At 37.1% G+C, this 21,718-nt stretch overlaps 1 protein-coding gene across 1 annotated transcript; it reads left to right on the top strand.

Annotated features, from left to right (window-relative positions):
• The first annotated feature begins 110 nt into the window (after positions 1-110).
• On the top strand, positions 111-21,413 carry LOC142348084 (uncharacterized). The gene is made up of 5 exons (XM_075399248.1): positions 111-321; positions 4,165-4,255; positions 6,477-6,684; positions 10,885-11,091; positions 21,171-21,413. The coding sequence occupies exons 2-5, from the start codon at positions 4,173-4,175 to the stop codon at positions 21,411-21,413; spliced, it is 741 nt and encodes a 246-aa protein (XP_075255363.1). The 5' UTR covers positions 111-321; positions 4,165-4,172.
• The last annotated feature ends 305 nt before the right edge of the window (positions 21,414-21,718 follow it).

Here is a 21,718-nt window from a genome sequence, read left to right as displayed (position 1 = left end):
TTACATTATAGTGTTTATCTAACAAACAATCTGAAAACATTTCACTACGTTCAACTATTTCTGGCGAAATGTTGTTGTTGTTGTTGTTATTGCTTTTAAACCACGTTAGAAGTTTGCCCTTTAACTCCGTACAAGTTAAAAATCCGGGAAGAATTCCAGTTCAGGCGAAAGCGACCAATATTTTGATAATTAAGGGTTTTAATAGCCCAACATCCCGGCCGTTTTATGCGAGGTTGAGAGTTTTGGACTATTTTTGTGGAGCCACAATCATCAATACTCGTTTTGTTGTAACAGCAGCCCACTGCATATTTTCGCGACCACGTAAGTACACCGTTTTTAAATGAACCATGTTTTTCAAAAAAAAAATTCCCGTTACTTCCAGTGATAATAAATTTGAACTCAATCGAAAAACTTACGGGTTGAACATTTAACTGTTACACGTATAGCTTGCTTTCTTCAGGGTTAAGACGAGATCGAAAATCTGTCGTTTTGAAGATAAAAGAATATACTTTTTGTTTACCTGCACAATTAACTTGGAGAGTTATCAATAATATAGCCGTTAGTTTGTTCAACCCATCAATAGTATGTTCAACCCACCAGTTATCAATAATATAGCCGTTATTTTGTTCAAACCAACAATGAGCTGAGTTTGGCTATTGCTTTAAGGTATAGTGGGCATCATCTGAACAATTAGGTTTCAAATCTAATCAAATAACGGTCACCCATAAAGGTACAATTTAAATTTGACGCTCAGCGTCACTTCTTGAAACGAAAACATCATCAGTTATGAGTTCTAACTTAGTTATCAGTCGACTAAAAATAATAGTTAGTGGTACCGAGCGTCCATGTTAAATGTTGATGTATAAACAGCTTTAGTAACTGCATTTTTCGAAAAAAAAAAAAAAATCAGCGCAAAAAATGAGATTTCCAGTGAACCTCTTCAAGTGAAACCGTCTAAATCAGAACCCTTTGCATCATTTCTTTCGTTTGTCTATCAGTTGCATAAAAAGCAAAAGTACCAGAAAAAAATCAATTCTAAAGCATTTCAATATAAAGTTGAGTAATATCAGAAACATAACCGACTAACATCGGGCGAATTGCTCTCAAACGACCGGCAACCGGTTGGATTTGTCAGTAGCTAGCCACGAAATAGTGAGGTTAGTTTTAGTTTAATTGAAGTAGCTTGAGGTAAGGGTAATTAAGTTATGATATGACGCCAATTAACAGCAGCCGAAGTGTGGCATCAACAAAAGAGTTAAGGAAAGGGAGCGAGAGAGAGAGAGAGCGAGAAAAAAAAACGTGAACAAGAAAGAGAAGGAAAAAACCCTCAACAAAAAAGGATAAATAGAGAGGGCTAGGAAAATTTTCCATGATGAGATTGGACTCTGCAACTTCTAGTGTTCTAGCCTTGTTAGTAATTAAATTATATAGAAAAAACTGAAAGTGAAAAATTCAAGAAAATTTTATCATTTCGCAACCAATTTTTGTATCTGAAAATCATTCTTGTAATCCATCTGCAAGGCTCAAGAAAATTTCGTCGGCCAGTGATGATCGTTAAACTCAGAGAGGGACAAAGGTATTCAAAAATTTTAAAAACAATTTCAAATTTTAACAAAGTCATGCTAAAATTCCCGATATTAAAATCTTCAGATCCATTTTTTCGTATCTAAAAAGTATCCAGTCGCCTTATTTCTAGTCATAGAAAGTTTCACTGGCTCATTAAAATCTATAAATTTGGAACATGAAAATTTTTTTTTGATTACATTTTGTCAAAAAATCGCTAAAACTCGAGTCATCATGATAACCATCTCATTAACTCTAAGAACTGTAGTAGCTTAAAATAAAACCTCGGAGGAGGTCCCTTGGCCCCTGGTACCTGAAAAAAAAATTTAAAAAATTCAATAAAAAAATATTCAACTTTTTGAAAAAATTGCAAGTTTTCTAAAAAAAATTGCTAAAATTTGTTATATTAAAAAGTTGAAAACTATGTTATGGCCCCTGAAATTTTTTAAGTAAATTATTATCGAACCCTTAAGGAGGTCTTCTAGCAATTGGACTGGGAAACTTGAATAATGACAATAAATGTCTAGAATTTGAAAAAAATGCAAATTTTGTCAAAAAAAGCTGAAAATTGTGATGTTAAAAATCTAAAAACCATACCATTACCAGTACAATACTATGCAGTAACCCATTTTTCAACCCTAGACGAAGTTCCTTGAAACCTAAGTTTGACCGAACTCAAAAAATGACAATCATTTTTTAAAAAAACCTGAAAAAAATTGCGAACTGCAAGGAAAACTCGAAAAACTGATCGCAAATTTTGCAACAACTGCAGTTAAAAAACATTAGAAGAAACCATTGGATTAGTTGAACATGAAACAGACACACAAAAAGAAGTTCTTCTCTGTTTAACAGTTAAGTTTCACGAAATTGGAAAGGGAGCAAAATCCCTACTAAGAATTCGCACTTTTTTCATTGTACAATTTTGTCAGTTTTCTTTTTTTTGGATCACTTTGAAAATAAAGGGTGAATTCTAAGAGATTTTTTTATGACTCTATTTGGTATTAATTTTTGATGTGACAGCTGGTTATTATGCAGTTTTGTTGCATCAAAATCAACTGGTAGCCTTTTCAACTTGGTTTGACATCTTTTTGAGGAAAAATTTTAATAGCAAATGATTTCTCTTTGTTAATTTCAAGAAAACAAAGGTTGGGCAACGTTAATGCGCTTTCTTCAGAAAGACTTGAAAAGCCGTTGATCAATACTGTAAATATTGCAGATATTCGACATTAAAAGATTAAATTTTGTTGTAATTCAAAACATTTTTCTCACTGATAGTTCTTTTCCTATTTTTTGCGTTGGCTTCTCGATACTAGATTTTTAAAAATTTCTGATAAGATAAAAGACTAGACTTTTTTCATCTCGGAAAATTTTAAAATTTATTTAGATATATATATATATATATATATATATATATATATATATATATATATATATATATCTAGGGAAGAAATGGATATTTTCAAATGGTCTTTTTCTCAAAAGTTTTTAAAAAATTTATTGTTCAATATTTACAATTAAAACTAAAAATCCAAGGATGGAAAGTATTAATAAAGCATGGATTTGCGGACGCACGCTAACAACCCTTCCTTTTTGTTTAAACCACTTTTGATAGAGGACTGATAAAGTAATTAAATTTTTGACAGACTCGGCCAGTGTTCGAATATCTTTTTTTCGAACAACCACAAGCGGGAGGAAAATTTGTCGAAGGTGATTGTTTATACCCGAGTCGTCTTCGCATGGTTATCTTGCAAGACGATTCATCATCTGGCAAAATTTTCTTCCAAAATCTTTCAAAATCTTGCAAGATAACCATTCGCCTCGCAAGAATTTTGCATGATGTTCATTCATCTTGCAAATATGCAAATAAATGGAACATGATCGAACAGTATCAGAAATCATGATCGAACGAGTACGTTATTTCTTACCCCTTTTTCTTCGTTTTGGTAAAGTTTTACAAACAAGATAGCGTCAATCTTATTTTTTTGGGCGCAAACCAAAATATTAAAAAATTTAAGAAAAGAATTTGTATTGTTTTGCTAAATAACAATTGTGAAATACAAAAAAATGTAAATAATTGATAACAAGAAATATTAATATCAATTACTCTATTTTTGAACAATAAAACTAAAACTTGTAATTGCGGAAAAATAAAAAAAAGTAATTGAACAGTATGGAGGTTTTGAGGAATTCTCTATTTGCGTTTGTTTTGCTCACAAAAACCGTAAAAATTTCGTCCTACTTAATTTATGTTTTTTTAAATAAATAGAGATATCTGATGTCAATTTTGATTCAAGATATCTTTTAAAACTCACTCAAGTATATCTTGGGAAGCTTTTGTGCTAAATGAATAGTAATGCCTCTATAACAGCCAATGAGAGCAGAACTCGACCGAAACGAATTTGCAATAATTTTGCAAGATTACCATTCATCTTGAAATGTCGTGCAAGATAGCCATTGGTTTGGAAGTGAGTTTATTATAGGTTTGGGCGTTATTTAGATAGTCATTTTTTGCAAGATTCTTGTAAGATCTTGCAAGATAACCATCTGGTGTCGACTAGGGTAACTAATTCATTTTACTGATAGTCTGTTTGCTTATTTAAGCTAATCTGATGGTGTTGGAGGTTGCTGACTTCTTCTATCAATCTGAGGATGTAACTCGCTACAAAATTGCCGACTACTTTATCGCACCCGGGTAAGCTAATAGAAAACTGTCAATAAAAAATCTTTGCCTCCGATTTTTTTATGGCAATTGTTAGGAAAATGCAGTTTTGTTGCACGTAAGTGTTGCTGCACTGAAAATTGTTTGTAGTAGCGTACCGAGGGTCCAGTCTGTACAATTAAATATTACCGCAAAAATATATGTTCACTTCCTGCTTAACATAACTTCATGTCAGACGCCCATCAAAGGTCCGGTCTCTTTTTATATTTGAACGAGCCAAAGTCTGGATTATAGGCAATTTTGTTCTGCCTGGGTATTTTCATAGACAAAAATGCGTGGATGGGTATTTTCATAAGGATTTTTGAACGAGGATCTCGAGCTGGGATGCGAAACACTACCAGGAATTAAAGGAATTAAACCATAAAAATGTTCTGAACTTTTAGTTATAATTTGTTGCACTTTCAGTCTTAAGTCTATTCCCAGTTAAATATTGGAGCTTCGGAGCTATCTCTTAGAAGTATTACCATTTCAATTTTAAAAACCCCATGGGCACATTTGTGCCTGAATTTCATGAATGAATTTTTGATTTCTACAAGCGAAATAAATGCTCTAAAACAAAAAAGAAACTAAAAATCGAACATTTTCCTCGTTCGTGAATTTCAAAGCGGCATATTTTGCAAAACGTTTGGGTCCTTACACTATTTTTAGTATTAGGTTATTTGATCAGAAAAGCTTTCTGTGAGAAGCTTGAATTTTACTAACTGATTTATATTGATCACTGAATTTTTCCAGCTGTCTTATATTTAAGTTTTCATGCCCTATACTGCGCTATAATTATCCATGCCTTATCCTGGCGTTCAATTGTTCTCAATGCAAAATTTGCTGAAGTTTTTCAGGTCTCTTAATGAAACCGTGGAAGTTCACAGCCATAGGAAACATAAATGAAAACGGTTAACGTGATAAAACTGAAATTGAAAATAGGTTAAATTTTAATATCAATTTTTGAAGTAATTGTTTCGTGACTCTGCTTGAAGTTACTGAGAACTTCTGGTGTTTATCATGAACTGCGAAGCGGTTCAAGATTTTGTCAGAATTTCGAAGTAGCTTCTGCAGAGTCACATAACCATGCTTAAAAGGCAAAACGTGCACATTTTAAAATGACGAAAGTCAACGGAAGCCAACTTTTTTTTGAAAATGTAAATTACTCAGTATATAACATTAAGGTTAGATATCTATGGCTTTAATATGTTAAATAAATTAATCAGGATTGTTATTAATGTAATAATCTTCAAATTGTGGCTGTTCGTTCTCATTGTTAAAAATAGGATTTGAAGGCTCCTATTTGTCTATTAACGGGTACGTTCTTGTGTTGATCGAGCAAAAACTCGGTTAAAACATTTTTAAAGCAAGTTTTACTATTAAAAATTCTGATTGAGGAGGGCAATTTGTTCCATTTTTGAACGCTTTTCAAGATTAAAGATTTGTTACTCCATTTCGTTTAACTTATGGCACTGCAGACTTTCGTTATTTTAAAATTTGCACGTGATTGTTTTAAGTCTCCTTCGTGTCTCAAAGATTCGTTTTTTGAAATCCAGTTGATGGTCCTTTAAGTAAAACAAATTTAGGAGAGTTTTTGGAAAAAAAATATTATTCTTTTTTATCCTTTCCATCTGTGCCACCCCCCCCCCTACGTTATGCACCCCCAGTTACAGAACACATTCCATTACATAGCAAATCATTATGTATAAATATGGCATGTGCTTCTGGGGTTGCAAATAATATGCACCCACTAAGCTGGGGGGTCACAAAAGGAAAACATCTTTTTTTTCTTTCTATGATTCACATATTCTCTTCTCTGGATCTGGATCAAGGGAAATTTGAATTTTTTTCGGATTTTTTACGTTTGTGCCCCCCCCCCGGCTTAGTGGGTGCATATTATTTGCTTCCCCGCACCGACGCACGTGTCAAATTTTACATATTCATTATTTACTATGTAATGACACGTGCTCTATAACTGAGGGCTCATAACTTACTGGGGGACACAAACTGAAAAGATCCTTATTTTATTACATTTTTTAATATACCTGTTGACGATTTCATTAGCTGATCAACTATCTGTTTAATGGAAGTCAGACTTCAAACCCCCGCCCCTTCATTTATTATCCTACATCACTGAATATCGTGGGTGTGATCCCCAGAATAGTTCAACTCGAGAGCTCTAAATTTGAGCAACGAATAAAGTTTTTAATTCCAGATTTCAAATGGACGACGAACCAATCAATGATATTGCAGTTTTGAAAACAAGAAGGGCGATCAATTTGGGGGAGGAAAAAGGCCTCCCGCTTTGCTTCGAAAATACATTAGTGACGTCAGGGAGACGCCAACGCATAAGTCTATCGTCGTGTGGACTGGGCTCCACTTCCGACAAAAAAGGCTATTTGTCCTTCCCCTTAACCTTAAAGGTAAACAATTTTCCTTTTTTTTCTTTTGCGTCAGTGTTTAAAGATGATGAGAGAAATAATTTATATGTAATTTTTAAAAACAGCGTTTAAATTACTGTTTCCCGCAGATTTTTGAAAATGAGGGAACTTAATTCAGAACTTTGATGTTATAGTGGCAACAATTGTTAAATGACAGTTATTAACAATTGTTGTCACCATTACTGCAAAGTTTGGAAAGTAACCAGGAAAGCATTCAAAGGATGTCAATAACGAATAATATGATTGAGCTATTTTCGTCATTTTGTCTTGATAGCCCCATTTTTTTAGTTTTAGATTCTTCTTCAATTTTTACAACATTGAGAACAGTGCAAAACTCATTGAAAAATTTGGTCAATCTAGTGGCTGTGAGATCATTTTAAAATGTTTTCGGTAAAAACAAATTTCGAAAAGTTATTCCAATTTTCAAAATTTTGCCTGCTTCTATTTTTAGTTCATCTAGCAGGATTTCTTGTGTTCAGTCTTTTGTATTCAACTGTTTTGTGGGTGTCTGAATTCAGTGGAGAAAATACTGGAAACACGGCTGGAGAGTTTTACCAAAACAAATGCAACAAATTTGTGTTTGTTTTTTTTTAACTTTTTATTTTGAATTCTTTCCATTGTTGTTTAGTGTGTCTACGTTTTTAAATGTTAAGCTCACGAAAATTGCGTCAAAACATCTTGCAACACAATCCAGAGAACCAATAAAATCAAAATTCTTTGGATTTTAAGAATAAATACAGTGAAAACAAAGAAAATAGAAATGAAATGAATGATTTTAACAAAATGTATTGAATTTGATAACCAAAATTCCCTGCAAATGACTGAAATGCTATTCGAAAAAAATAGCTATTGTTTGTTTCAACTCAATGCCTTGCTCACTTGAGACAAACTCAAGTGCGCAAGGTATTGAGTTGAAACAAACAAAAGTGAATTTTAATCCGAAGAGCATTTCAGTCTTTTGCAGGGAACTTTGGTTATCAAATCTATTACAATTTGATAAAATTTTTCATTTAATTTTCATATTTTTTGTTTTCACTGTATTTATTCTTAAAATCCAAAGAAATTTGATTTTATTGGTTTTCTGGATTTTTTGCAAGATGTTTTTACTCAATTTTCATGAATTTAACATTTCAAAACGGGATAAACAGGTAGCGCTCAGCGGGCAATAGAAATCATGAGGCCATCAGTTGGTTTTGTTAGTCTTCAACGTGCTTAGAGTATCTGAAAATTGTTTGGAAGCCCTGGATTCGAGGGGAAAGGGTCAATTTTTATAGCTTTGTGCACAAAATTGTTCAGTTTTTTTTTTTGGTTTTTTCATCATTTTGTGAGTTTTTTTGTCAACCGAATACAAAAAAGCGCTGTTAAAAGTTCATTAAAATTTGGAAAAACCTTTAATATTTTTAGTTAGTACCTTTTGATCACTGTAATTTGTTAATGCAAACCTAAACAACCAAAAAAATGTTGCTTTCGTTTTTTCGTTTCAATTTTGCTTGTTTTGCAGTTAAAACCTAATATACATTTTTTGGCTTGAAGACGGTTTACTTGATTGTTTCTAGAGACAAGGATTTGAATTACTCCTTGTCTCAGTAAGAACTTTTTTGTTACACTTTTAGGGTCTTTTCAATAAAGTTATCAGTTTTTTTTTTAAAGCTTTTCAAAAAATTTTTTAGCTTATTGATCTTTAAAAAACCGTGATTTTTGAGAATAAAAGTTGTTTAGACAGATTTAAGAGACACATAAAAGTTTTTAGGATATTGAAATGACGTTTTTAGGAGAATTTGTTATTGTTTTCAACTTTTTTCAAATGTAAGGCCAGGAAAATTTTTTAATGTTTTATGTGGTTTGTTAGAGAGAATTTACAGATAAATATGGAGAAATAATTTCTCCTTTTCGCAGAATTCAAAAATATGCAGGTTTTCATAAATAGATTTTTCCATTCTTTGCATGTCTTAACCAACATGGGCAGTTATATTTGTGAAGCCTAAAAAAGGTTTGCTAGATAGTTTTTGAGACCACTAATTTGTTTTGAAGATGACCAAATTACGAATTCCTGAATTTTCATAGACTGCATTTAAAGTGTTTTTTACTTTTTTGGCATTTTTTGAGTTTACCTACCGTTAAGAGACAGTTTGAAAAAAATTTCCATTTTTTCCTTTGTAGGGGCCTTTAAACCCATGTAAATTCTTGTGATTGCGTTGGCAATTTTCTTTGAATTGATAAAAATTAGATCACAGAATAATAGCTTCTACAATTTTAGCAGTGCTAATACTTTTGCCACTGTAATTTTATGAGACTGTTTGTTTGGCTGGCATTGTTTAATTGGTCCGCCGGTCAAGTACAGCAGTTCTTAACTTTTCAGTCAATTCATTGTATTTTAATTCAGGACGTGTCCTGCTATGTTGTTTTCTTTCAAATCATTTACTGGACGTTTTTTGTACAAATGGTACTTGTGTTCAATGGCTTTTGCACCCACTTAATAAAATTTAAGTTCAAATAACATTTATGAGTTGACGTACAATGGTACAAATTTAAGTGCTCTATTTATTGAGAAATAGAGTTTTCATATCAAACAAACAGTTTTAGAAAAATTGTCTTCATTGAGATGGTTATTTCATGGTTATTTCAATCTTGTATGCAAAATTAAAGTTTTCAGTAATTTGCTTATTAAAATTAGGGAAGCAGTAACAAACAAAAAATATCGCTCAGCTTGATACCAGTGACTTAATCTCAGCACGGTCTTAGCAGATAGGTCGAAGTAAACCTGAAGCTAGCTTTAGTTATTTGATCTTGAAATAAAATTCGATCTTAAAATATCTTTAATGCCAATTTTATGATCATTGAAATAAGGGAAAATTAAATCCATTGCCGTTTTCGTAAAGTGATTCAAAACAAACTGCGTTTCATCAGAATTTTTTTTAAATTTCTTCAACCAGAGCGCATTTTGGTTACCAGCTGATCAAATCGCCAAAATGATTTATGATTCTGAAATGATGATGCAATTACAGCTTAAAACGAATAGCTATAGCTAAATCTAGACCTAATTGTTCTTAAACATTCATGAAAATGGAACAATATTACCCAAAATTGTGCTCAAATCGTGCCTGTCTTTCTCAATTTTGACGTTACATCTTGAACCGCATTCCGGTTCTTGATAAACGCAAGGAGTTGTCAGAATCATGTAACCTATGCTCGCTTTTACCGCATACCCGGGTACCGCTTTTACCGTAACAAAACAGCTACACCTTGGATGGAACCATATATGGTCTTAGATATGGTATCTAAGAAGGGTCAACCCGGGTAGAGGTTTGAATTATTTGATGCTAGGGTTTCAAATTGCATCGGTATGTTATTTTCTTATTGAATAAAATGCGATTCTAGCACATTTTGAAAATTCCTAAGTTCGTGGTCATTCAACTACAGCCTATTTAAATATTATTCTCTGGTATTATAACTTCTGGCGCTGCTGGGCCACTCTTAAATTTGGACATGCGTGCGTGTTTTTTTAATTAAAATCTGGATCTATTCTACTTTCCCCTTTCCACCCAAATCCCCCTCCCACTTTTTATGAAACCCCCCCCCCCCTTGTTAAAAATAATGAAATAATTTAAGATTAGCGGTGAACAACGGTGAAAAAAAACTTTTTCACCGCAAAGGGCCCGCATCTTTTTGCGTTGAATGCTGTAAAAGCGTTGAATTTTTGTAAGATTTGTGGTTTTTAGCGGTAAAATTTTTTTTCACCGCGTTCTTCGGATTTCTTACAAAAAGCAATCTACCGTGCACGGGTTCGAACCACTCACCTCTTGAATGCCACCAAATTCTTATTCCACTGCGCCATCTGTCATTGTAAACAATCATATTTTCTGTGAATTCAAGATAAGCGTTGAAATTAGCGGTGACAATTTGTAAGGTTTGCGATTTTATCGGTGAAAAATTATTTTTCACCGCTTAAATATTTTTTGTCACCGCATTCATCGCAGTGAGCGCAAATCTTACATTTTTACTCAAATTCACCGCAAATCTTACACCTTTTAGCGATTTTTAGCGGTGAAACCTCGACCCGGGTACCCAGTTATAACTGCACGGTAAAATGGGTAAGAAATTCGGCGAAACTCTCAACGTTTAGTTCATTTTCATCTCATGTTTTTAATTTTTTCTAATCACTTGAACAGGGTTTGATTCTAGGAAATGATCTTTTTCGAGACTTCAGTTGAAGGGATGAGTCAAGACGGTCTTGTGCCTTGCAGACAGGACAATGTGTGCACTATAGCCGCAGTCGAAGGGGGGAACATTTGTAGGATGGATGATGGGAATCCACTCTTTCAACTAGACTGTGCAACTTTGGAGCCAGAGTGTCTATATGGCGTTGCCAGCTACTACAGGAACGGGATCGTTTAGTTTTTGCCCAAATTAGGGTTTCTAGAGTAGATTTAAAGAATCGGAAATGAACGCGCTTGGATACTGTTACAGAGCCAAAAAGCGCGCAAGTTTTCACGTCACGTTTGTTCTGGGTGAAGCAAGAAATATGTACCCACTTCGGTGAGTACCCTAGTCGAAACAGTATGCTAATTGTTGGGTAATGGACTTTCGCAAGCGGAATAAGAAGCGTTTTTAACTAAGTAAAAGAATTAATTTCTCAAAAAAGAGAGAATAACAAAATGATATTTTACAGTAGAATTTAGAGATTTACAGGAGATATCTGATTATTAGATCAAGATGGTGATTCGAATTTGGGGATGAAAAAGGACTCAAAAATCAGCTGTATATATACCCATTATCAGTGTGAAAAAGTCAAGATAAAAAACTAATCTTAGCACCGCGATTTATAGTGGGGGTCGCAAAGGTTACCCAATATGGTTTGCTTCTGCAAATCAGTCGCAAAGGGAACCATATATGGAATGCATTGGCACTTTTCTAAGAATTCATTCACACTTCCGCAGATATCATCATCATTTAATACATGCTGGGAAGATTTTACATCAATTAATCTAACTCTAATAATGGTTATCTAGATTCACCAATTTGAACCGAATATTGATTCTAAGCACCATTTCTTGAAGATTCATTTATATAATTTCTTTGATCGAAGTCATATTGCTTGTTTTTCTAATCTGGTAAGTCAAACTTTCTTTCTAATTCTCACTAATTTTAAGACTATAGTTTGATCGATATTCTAACACCCCCACTCAGACTTGAGCTGATTGCGTAGAGTCCGTTCCCATCAAAACTGCTTGGAATGTTTCCATTTTCGAAACGGGTAAGAACTTTGTGAAGATGTCCGCTGCCATTTTGTCTGTAGGGACGTAATGAATTGAAATAGTCCCATCCTCCGTCTTGTTCCGGATGAAGTGAAATTTTGTTTCGATGTGCTTGCTCCTTTTGTGCATGACTGGGTTTTGGTAGAGTCTGATACAACTTTGGTTGTCTTCTCCAATTGCTATTGGACGTTTCTGTTGGATGCCAAAATCCTCTAGAAGTTGTTTCAGGTAGAGTGCTTCCTGAACTGCTGCTGCCATGCCCTGATATTCTGCTTCTGATGAAGAAAGAGCAACTCTGCCCTGCTTCTTGACACCCCAGCTGAGTGCTGCGCCACGTCCGTTGATTTTGAAGTAATAGCCCGTTGTTGATTTTCTGTCGTTCACGTCTCAAGACCAGTCTGCATCTCTTTCCCCCGCTAAATCATAACTAGCCTTTTTTGTGTAAGTAAGTTTTAAACCTTTTGAGCCTTGAAGATATCGCAGAAGTCGTTTTCCGCACATCCAGTGTTGATTGGTAGGTGCATTCATGTGTCTGGACAGAATGTTGAATGTGAACATGATGTCTGACCTCGTCTGTTTGGCCAGATACAGAAGTGATCCAACCAAGCTTCTGTAGATCCTCTGGTCCACTTTTTCGTCTCCGTTCTGTGCTGTCTGAAGTTTCAAATTCAAATCAGCTGGAGTTCTTGAGGGTTTGCATTGATCCATTTGAAACCGCTCAAGCATTGTTTCTACGTAGCGTTCTTGGTCGACTGTGACTTTGCCCTCTTCTCGTCTGATTCTTAGACCCAGAAACCAGTGTAGTCTCCCTCTGTCTTCCATGTGAAAGGTTGCTTCTAGTGCCTTCTTGACATCAGAGACCACTGTCATACTTCTTGATGCTAGTATGATGTCGCCAACCCAGACCAAGATGAAGTTGTGATCCTCTGCCTCTGATATTGCGAACAAGCAGTGATCGTTCCTGCTTCTGGTGAACCCCTGTCTCAGTAGGAAGTTTGCCAGCTCTTTGTACCAGTTGTTAGCAGCCTGTTTCAAACCATAAATTGATTTATTAATCGACATACTAACTTCTCCCCATCTGATCCGCGTTTTACAAACTCCTGTGGCTGTTCCAGATACACTTCTTCCTCGATTGCTGAGTGCAGGAAAGCAGTCTTGAGATCAAATTGGTGCATCACATGGCCCTGCTTCGCTGATAGCTGAAGTAGAATCCTGAATGTCTCTGGCTTGCAGGTAGGCGCAAAAGTCTCAATGTAGTCCAGTTCTTCCACTTGTGTGAAGCCTTTCGCCACATAGCGCGCTTTGTATTTGACCAGTTGACCACTGGGTCCCAATTTCACTTTTTAGACCCATTTGCCCTGTATGACGTCCCTGTCTGTGGGTGGACTCACTAGGTTCCAAGTCTCGTTGTCTTGGAGTGCCTTGACCTCGTCCTTCATTGCCCGGTGCCACTGGTCCCAACCGTCACCTTGCTTGGCTTCGTAGACTGTTTTGGGTTCCACATAGTCGCGCTCAGCTCCAGCAAGATGGGTCCTGACTTCTCCAAAAAATTGCAGAACGTTCCTTGCTCGCGTCCCTCGTCTGGGCTCTGCTCTGTCCACGTGTTCATGTGCATCTTCATTGAAGCCAACCGTCTCTAACTGTGAGAAGTCTTCTGTGTCACTGTCATCCAGTGACTCTGAGTCTCTGTGACTCCCTCTTGTTGCAGTAGATCCTTCATCTAGTGCTGTTTCTCCAACATCCGAGGCCTCTTGTCTCAGTGTTGTTTCTTGAGTATTCACGCTCCCTGCGTTATGCCACTCCTCCTTTATTGCAGTAGATGTGTCCTGTCGTTCTCTGTTGTCATCGTCTTGACGACCATCATCTGGGTGCCAGATTCTCAGTTCCGACCCATCATCTAGTAGGTCAGCCGTTTCTTTGTTGTCAGTGATTGAGCCCACTTCAGACTCCTTGATGATCACATCTCGAACTGCCATCACCTTGCGTGTGTTGGGTATGTACGCCAGGTATCCGTTTTCTCCTTCAGTGTAACCCACAAACTTTCCTTCCAGTGCCTTGGGTTCAAGTTTGCTGACTTCTCTGTTCCTCTTCCTCATGAAGATTGTGCAACCAAAAATAGATAATTTACTAATTGGAAGCTTAGGTTTTATACCTCTCATCAGCTCTGCTGGGCATTTTTCTTCTCCTCGTCTGACAACCAAGTTTCTGATCCTTGCTGCGTGAAGAATTGCGGCTCCCCACATCATCTTGGGTAGTCCTGAGTCAATGAGCAAACATCTTGCCATCTCCAGCAGTGTCCTGTTGCACCTCTCAGCTAACCCATTCTATTGTGGCGTCTCTGGTATGGTCTTCTCCTGTAGAATGCCTGCATCTAAGCAGTACGTCATAAACTGCTCTGAGAGAAACTCCTTCGCATTGTCTTGCCTCAGCTTCTTGGGCGTCCCCACTCTCAGAACAAATTTCTTCAGGCTGGCCAATGCTTCACTCTTTGCCTTAAGCAATTCCACAAACACAAACTTCGTGTACTGGTCTGCAAACACTATGCAGAACCGAAACCCTGACAGTGACTCTACTCTGAAAGGTCCCATTACGTCTGTGACACCCTCTCCAGCTTCTCTTCTGCTTGAGTCTCTGCCACTCTTGGTACTGGAGTCTTTGTGATCTTGGCCAATGCACACACATTGCATACATCATCGGGTTCCCCCACTGTCTCTGGTGCATTCCTGACCACATCCGCTTGATTCAAATGACCCAATCGTCTGTGCCACTTCCTTGCACTGTCAAGTTTCAAGCTGTTGGAACTCATCTTGAATTCTAGAACGCTGCAGGGTAAGTAAAACAAAATATTTTCTTTTGTTAGTTTTACCCGAGTTCCCTTCTGGAGTTTCATGCAGCTGTTTCCTCTCTCGAAAGTGAAACTATGTCCCCACTCCGTGCATCTTGAGACTGATAGGAGGTTTGAAGAATAGTCCGGCACACACACAACATTTTTCAGTTCGCATTAGAATTCCCCTTTGTTTGAGGGTATGCTGATCCTCACACAGCCTCTGCCCACCACTCTGGAAGCCTCTCCGTTGGGATTTCTGACCACTGATTGAATGGGCACAAAGTCCAGGAACGCATCGATATTCGTCACTATGTGATATGTACAACCACTGTCCACTAGCATGCTTGCTGTCTTCCACTGGGTAAGAGCTGCCCGGCATTCCTCGTCTGGTGTAGCCAATGTTGGACCCATTGCCACTGACTCATGTTTGCCTCCATCTCTTTGTCTCTTGCATGCCCTGTCTAGTTGACCCTTCTCACCACATTTGCTGCATTGTGCTGTCTCCTTCTTCCTGCGGTCCTTGGCAAAGTGTCCAGGGATCCCACACACAATGCAGTTTTCTTCCTTGGGTCCATTCTTGAAGTCACGCTTCACTGCCAGTGCCACTGAACCACTTTGTCTCTTGTGTCTCTGCACCGTGCTCTCATGAAAGTTCTGCAGCCTTTTCCTCAACTCTGTGAAGTTCGTTGCCGGGTTGAAGCTTTCCTGTAAAACAAAACTTTCATACCTCATTGGCAGACCATTGAGGACCAAGGCGTTGAAGAGGGCCTCTGAGGCTGCTTCCCCTGCTTCTTGTAGCCTTGTGAGCAACTCCTGTCCTCTGATTAAGAAGCTGTCCAAATCCTCAGAATCCTCGAACTGCAGTCGAGCAAGCCGTGCCACCAAAGTCACCACTGACGGCGTCTCCACACTCTAAAATCTCTCTTGCAAAAGCTTCCAAGCCTTTGCTCCATCTCCAATGCCATCATCTCCCACACAGTCATGTCTCATTAGCATGAGGGTGGTTGCATCTAGAGTCAATGCCAGATGACACCACACATTGTTCCGTTTCTCCTTGATGTCTGCAACTTCCTTCTCATATGCATCCTTCAGAACCTTGTGGTTCTTCTTCTCATCATTGGTTGCCCCATTGGCAAGTGGCGCAGGCTCACTGTGTTGCTCCTCTGTCCCCAGTAGTGATTTGTAGAGTCCCTTCGTCTGCATCATCGCCACAAATCTTGTGCTCCAGATTGGAAAGTCCTGTGCCTTTCCTGTGTAGGTCAGCAGCTTCACTGTCTGTTGATCCATTGGAGTTTGAGCAGGCAAAACGGTTGTGAAAAGAAAAGGTACAAAGCAGAAAAGGATTATGACTGTCAACAACAAATTAGTTTTGTTTTGGAAATCAATTTTATGACTTAGAAGAATGCTGGGCCCAAAACCTGTTGGGTTATGGACTTTCGCAAGCGGAATAAAAAACGTTTTTAACTAAGTAAAAGAATTGATTTCTCAAAAATGAGAGAATAACAAAATGATATTTTACAGTAGAATTTAGAGATTTACAGGAGAGATCTGATTATTAGATCAAGATGGTGATTTGAATTTGGGGATGAAAAAGGACTCAAAAATCAGCTGTATATATAGCCATTATCAGTGTGAAAAAGTCAAGATACAAAAATATTCTTAGCACCGCGATTTATAGTGGGGCTCGCAAAGGTTACCCAATATGGTTTGCTTCTGCAAATCAGTCGCAAAGGGAACCATATATGGAATGCATTTGCACTTTTCTAAGAATTCATTCACACTTCCGGAGATATCATCATCATTTAATACATGCTGGGAAGATTTTACATCAATTAATCTAGCTCTAATAATGGTTATCTAGATTCACCAATTTGAACCGAATATTGATTCTAAGCACCATTTCTTGACGATTCATTTATATAATTTCTTTGATCGAAGTCATTTTGCTTGTTTTTCTAATCTGGTGAGTCAAACTTTCTTTCTAATTCTCACTAAGTTTAAGACTATAGTTTGATCGATATTCAAACACTAATCTTGCAAGATCTTGCAGGATTCTTGCGAAATATTGTTAATCTTACAAGATATTGCAAGGAAATCTTTTGTGCATGACTGGGTTTTGGCAGAGTCTGATACAACTTTGGTTGTCTTCTCCAATTGCTATTGGACGTTTCTGTTGGATGCCAAAATCCTCTAGAAGTTATTTCAGGTAGAGTGCTTCCTGAACTGCTGCTGCCATGCCCTGATATTCTGCTTCTGATGAAGAAAGAGCAACTGTGCCCTGCTTCTTGACACCCCAGCTGAGTGCTGCGCCACGTCCGTTGATTTTGAAGTAATAGCCCGTTGTTGATTTTCTGTCGTTCACGTCTCAAGACCAGTCTGCATCTCTTTCCCCCACTAAATCATAACTAGCCTTTTTTGTGTAAGTAAGTTTTAAACCTTTTGAGCCTTGAAGATATCGCAGAAGTCGTTTTCCGCACATCCAGTGTTGATTGGTAGGTGCATTCATGTGTCTGGACAGAATGTTGAATGTGAACATGATGTCTGACCTCGTCTGTTTGGCCAGATACAGAAGTGATCCAACCAAGCTTCTGTAGATCCTCTGGTCCACTTTTTCGTCTCCGTTCTGTGCTGTCTGAAGTTTCAAATTCAAATCAGCTGGAGTTCTTGAGGGTTTGCATTGATCCATTTGAAACCGCTCAAGCATTGTTTCTACGTAGCGTTCTTGGTCGACTGTGACTTTGCCCTCTTCTCGTGTGATTCTTAGACCCAGAAACCAGTGTAGTCTCCCTCTGTCTTCCATGTGAAAGGTTGCTTCTAGTGCCTTCTTGACATCAGAGACCACTGTCATACTTCTTGATGCTACTATGATGTCGTCAACCCAGACCAAGATGAAGTTGTGATCCTCTGCCTCTGATATTGCGAACAAGCAGTGATTGTTCCTGCTTCTGGTGAACCCCTGTCTCAGTAGGAAGTTTGCCAGCTCTTTGTACCAGTTGTTAGCAGCCTGTTTCAAACCATAAATTGATTTATTTAGTCGACATACTAACTTCACATAGTTATCTAGATTCACCAATTTGAACCGAATATTGATTCTAAGCGCCATTTCTTGACGATTCATTTATATAATTTCTTTGATCGAAGTCATTTTGCTTGTTTTTCTAATCTGGTAAGTCAAACTTTCTTTCTAAGTCTCACTAAGTTTAAGACTATAGTTTGATCGATATTCAAACACTAATCTTGCAAGATCTTGCAGGATTCTTGCGAAATATTGTTAATCTTACAAGATATTGCAAGGAAATCTTGCAAGATTATGCATAATCTTGCAAGATCTTGTAAGATTCTTGCAAGCTTTACATCCTGAATCGACTAGGGTTGGTGGGGGGATTTAACAGCACTATTACAATAATGTATGTAAATCTTCAAATCTTAACGGTCGTAGATGTTTCTCGTGTTAACATGCAATCAAATTTTCATCAAGTAAAATCAACACTTCATTAAGTTGTTTTCTGGGCCAAAAGTAATACCAAAAATCAGCATCATCTGTTTTTGAATCACTACTGAAAGTCAATTTCGATTATTTTTAAAAAAAAGAATCTTTTTTATCCTGGCTGACGATTTAATATGATTGGTTCAAATTTGTATCGATGCTCACTAAGCTTCCCAAGATGAGCTCCTCGACCCAAGTCAGGTATGCGCCAGACACAATTGGGTTGCAAACAGGGGGTCCGAGCTCGAAGTCTGGAAATTTTCAGGTCTCATTTTCCATTTTAGTCGAAGACCTGATATATATGGGTTGAGGGTGGTTTACCCGTGTTGGGGACAACGACGAAAAAAAACGACGATCTTTTTGTAAGAAATCGTCGTTTTGTCGTCGTTTTCTTCGTTTTCATTAGTTTCCGTCGTGTTTAATTCGTCTTTTACTTGTAAAAAATGATCTATTCTTCGTCGTTTTTTTGTCGTTTCTTAAGGAAAACGATTGAAAAACGACGATTTCTTACAAGTGAGAAACAAAATTCCTCAACACGGGTAAGGCGGCAATGTGGGTTCACCCTCACCTCTGGTAGTATCAAATTTGGGCAAAAATATGACAATGACAGGAATGACGAGAGATGGAGCTCTGATGACTACTGCAATGGGGGAAGTTATTTCACCCGAGTTGTGCACTTGGAAGACTGGATTCTTGCAGTTATCATTATGAATGCATAAATTTTATGAAAATTCAAAGCTTAAAAAAACTGTTTCCTTTTCTCTTGGTAAAACGTGGCCTTTTAAAATTGATATTTTACACCTTTACAGTGGTAAATACAAAATCTAATTTTAGTTCAATCTAAACAGAAGCTTTACAAACTATTGTGTGCGCTAAAAACGGCATTAGTTTATTTGCATAACCTTACCAAACGAAAATTTTGTTCGTGGGCAAAAAGGAAAAGTTCACATAATTGCCCGGGAAAAAGCGTATCTTGCGAGAGTCGTTTAAAAACTGTTTATCTGCTGAAGAAAAGCTGTGGTTGTCCAGGAGCTCTAGTTTAAACTGTGATGGTTTCAAAGAAACTTCAAGAAACATAGATTTCTTATTGAAGTTTCAAAGATCGAAAGAAGAACCTACTGACGAACATGTGGATAAGTAATGGCCACAAAACTAAACTCAATTCTAATTTTGTTTTGGCGCTATCAATATTTTGTTGAACTATCAATCAGATTTCAGAAGTAAGTTCTCCCAAACACAGAAACCTGATTCTAATATCCAGCGACCTCCAACTAATGAACTTGATTATATCTAGACCACATATGATTCTCATGAATTGTTGATGAAAATGGAAAATCACCTCCGGGGTTTTGGAACCAAGATCAATTTAAACATTTTTAACTAATCTAAATTTTCTTTGTATATTTTTGAACAGATACCTACTATAAATACGAGCTAAATTTTATATAGTTTCAGTTCCAATTTTAATTTAACATTCAACTTGTTAAATTACCTTGACCCGTGTTATCTACCACAACAATGGTGTCCAGAACAGCAGCAAACAGACAAATTTTGGATCTACAGAATGCAGAATCAGCTACTAAGTGGATTATGTCTTTTGTGGCGAAATGTCGCGCAGAGAAGAGAGAGGACAATATTAACAGGGATTGTACTATAGTGGATCTACATGTAACAAATCTTTTTCTATATGCGGGCAGGACGCAGTTATTAAACTTAAGTGCCTAATGAGTCTTGGAATTTGATAGACACTCTGTATAAAGACATCTGATTGGCGATTCAAAATTATAATTCTGCTAAAGAGAGAGTAGTAACGGCAGAAAAGGCAAAATTTCTGTCCGTAAAAAAATGAGTAGGGGTGTCAGATGACATTTTCTTAACACGTATCAGAAGAAAGACACGCTACTGTGATTTCGAAAAACTCAAAACAGCGGCCAAACAGGAAGAAGATTTAGTAAAAATAAAGTTTATCTCAGGTTTGAGGGACACTGAAGCAAGACTTAGAATAGTGGCCGGTATTAAAGCACACGCAGACATGTAGGTTACTGAAATGACTGAGGGCCTACAGTTCACAATTCAAGCCATTGCATGTACAAGTTCTTCATTGGGTAATAAGGTTTTTACTGTGATAGAAAAAGTCAGGTTCCATATCAAAAAAAACTTTCAAAAACCAAATGAAAAAAATGCGGCTAATAAAAGCAACAATGTATGAACTAGGAGAGAAATGAGCCACATTCTAGTAGACCCTGTCCAGCGCTAAGTAAAAATGCAACACCTGTATAGAGGTGGGACAGTTCTCAGTTCTCAAAAATGTGTAGAAGAAAACCCCAACCAAATTCAGTTAAGTACAATAAACAGGATAACCTTTGCGAAGAAGAAAATATGTCTTCAGAGCAAGCATCTCAACGATTGGAGATAGGGTTGTTTTAAACTAACGAACAATTCTTTAGCATGTCTCCGACATTGAAAATTATCTCAATAAATGACTCCAAAAAAATAATCCAGGTAGACACTGTTATATCATCAGATAGCACAGTGATATCATCAAAAATATGAACTGCATTTGTAAACCACAGTTGAATGGTAAGATAATACATCTTGACGCTGATGATGATCGTCAATTATCATTCTGGGATCACTTCATTTTGACGTTGAGTGGAACAAAAGCAGGCACATATAAAAACAACCAGCAGTTGTGCAGTCTGATGAAGATTGTGCAGTTGTGCAGTCTGATGAGTTTAGACTACTTAATAAAGACCATCGGCCCAAGAACAGTGTGAAGAACATCACAACGGATCAGCTGCCTGCTGTGAGGCGTCATAAAGCTCATGTGAAGCTGAAAACAAGATCACAGCCAATGTTCTGCAAAATCAGAAAAATACCTCTACTTCTTTAAAACAAGATCACAGAGAAGTCGGAACAGAAGGTCAGACAGGACATCTTTGAACCGGTGCAGCAAAGAGGAGTCGCTACTGCATCTGCAGTGGTGTGCCAGAGAAAGAAGAGTGGAGAACTGCGACTTTTTGTTAACTTGAAAGTGCATAACAATAGAAAGATCATGGATGAAGACTACCCAATACCAGACATGGAGACTATCCTCCAAAACCTACATGGAGCCTCATATTTTGGAAAAATTGACCTCTGAGGTGCCTTCTACCAAATTGAGCTTGACAAGGAGGCAAAAGATATATGCACAATCAAAACATCTGAGGTATTGTTCAAAATGTTCCGACTACCTCAGAGTTTTTCCTAGAATTTCATCGAATCAACACTCAATTGAATCAAAAGTGTTGTGCTCTTTCGAGACGATGTGTTGGTCTATGGAACTACCAAGGATCAGTTTGACAAGAGAATGCTTGCAGTCAAGAATCGACTCCGTGAGATAAACTTAAATATTAATGAGGAAAAAAATAACTCCAAGCCAGTCGATAGAGTTAGTTATTTGGAATA

The sequence above is a fragment of the Convolutriloba macropyga genome, chromosome 10 (genome assembly GCF_964194025.1).
Source record: "Convolutriloba macropyga chromosome 10, txConMacr16.3, whole genome shotgun sequence".
NCBI lineage: Eukaryota > Metazoa > Xenacoelomorpha > Acoela > Convolutidae > Convolutriloba > Convolutriloba macropyga.
Note: the sequence above shows the minus strand (reverse complement) of the source record. Positions and strands in the feature narration are given on the sequence as shown.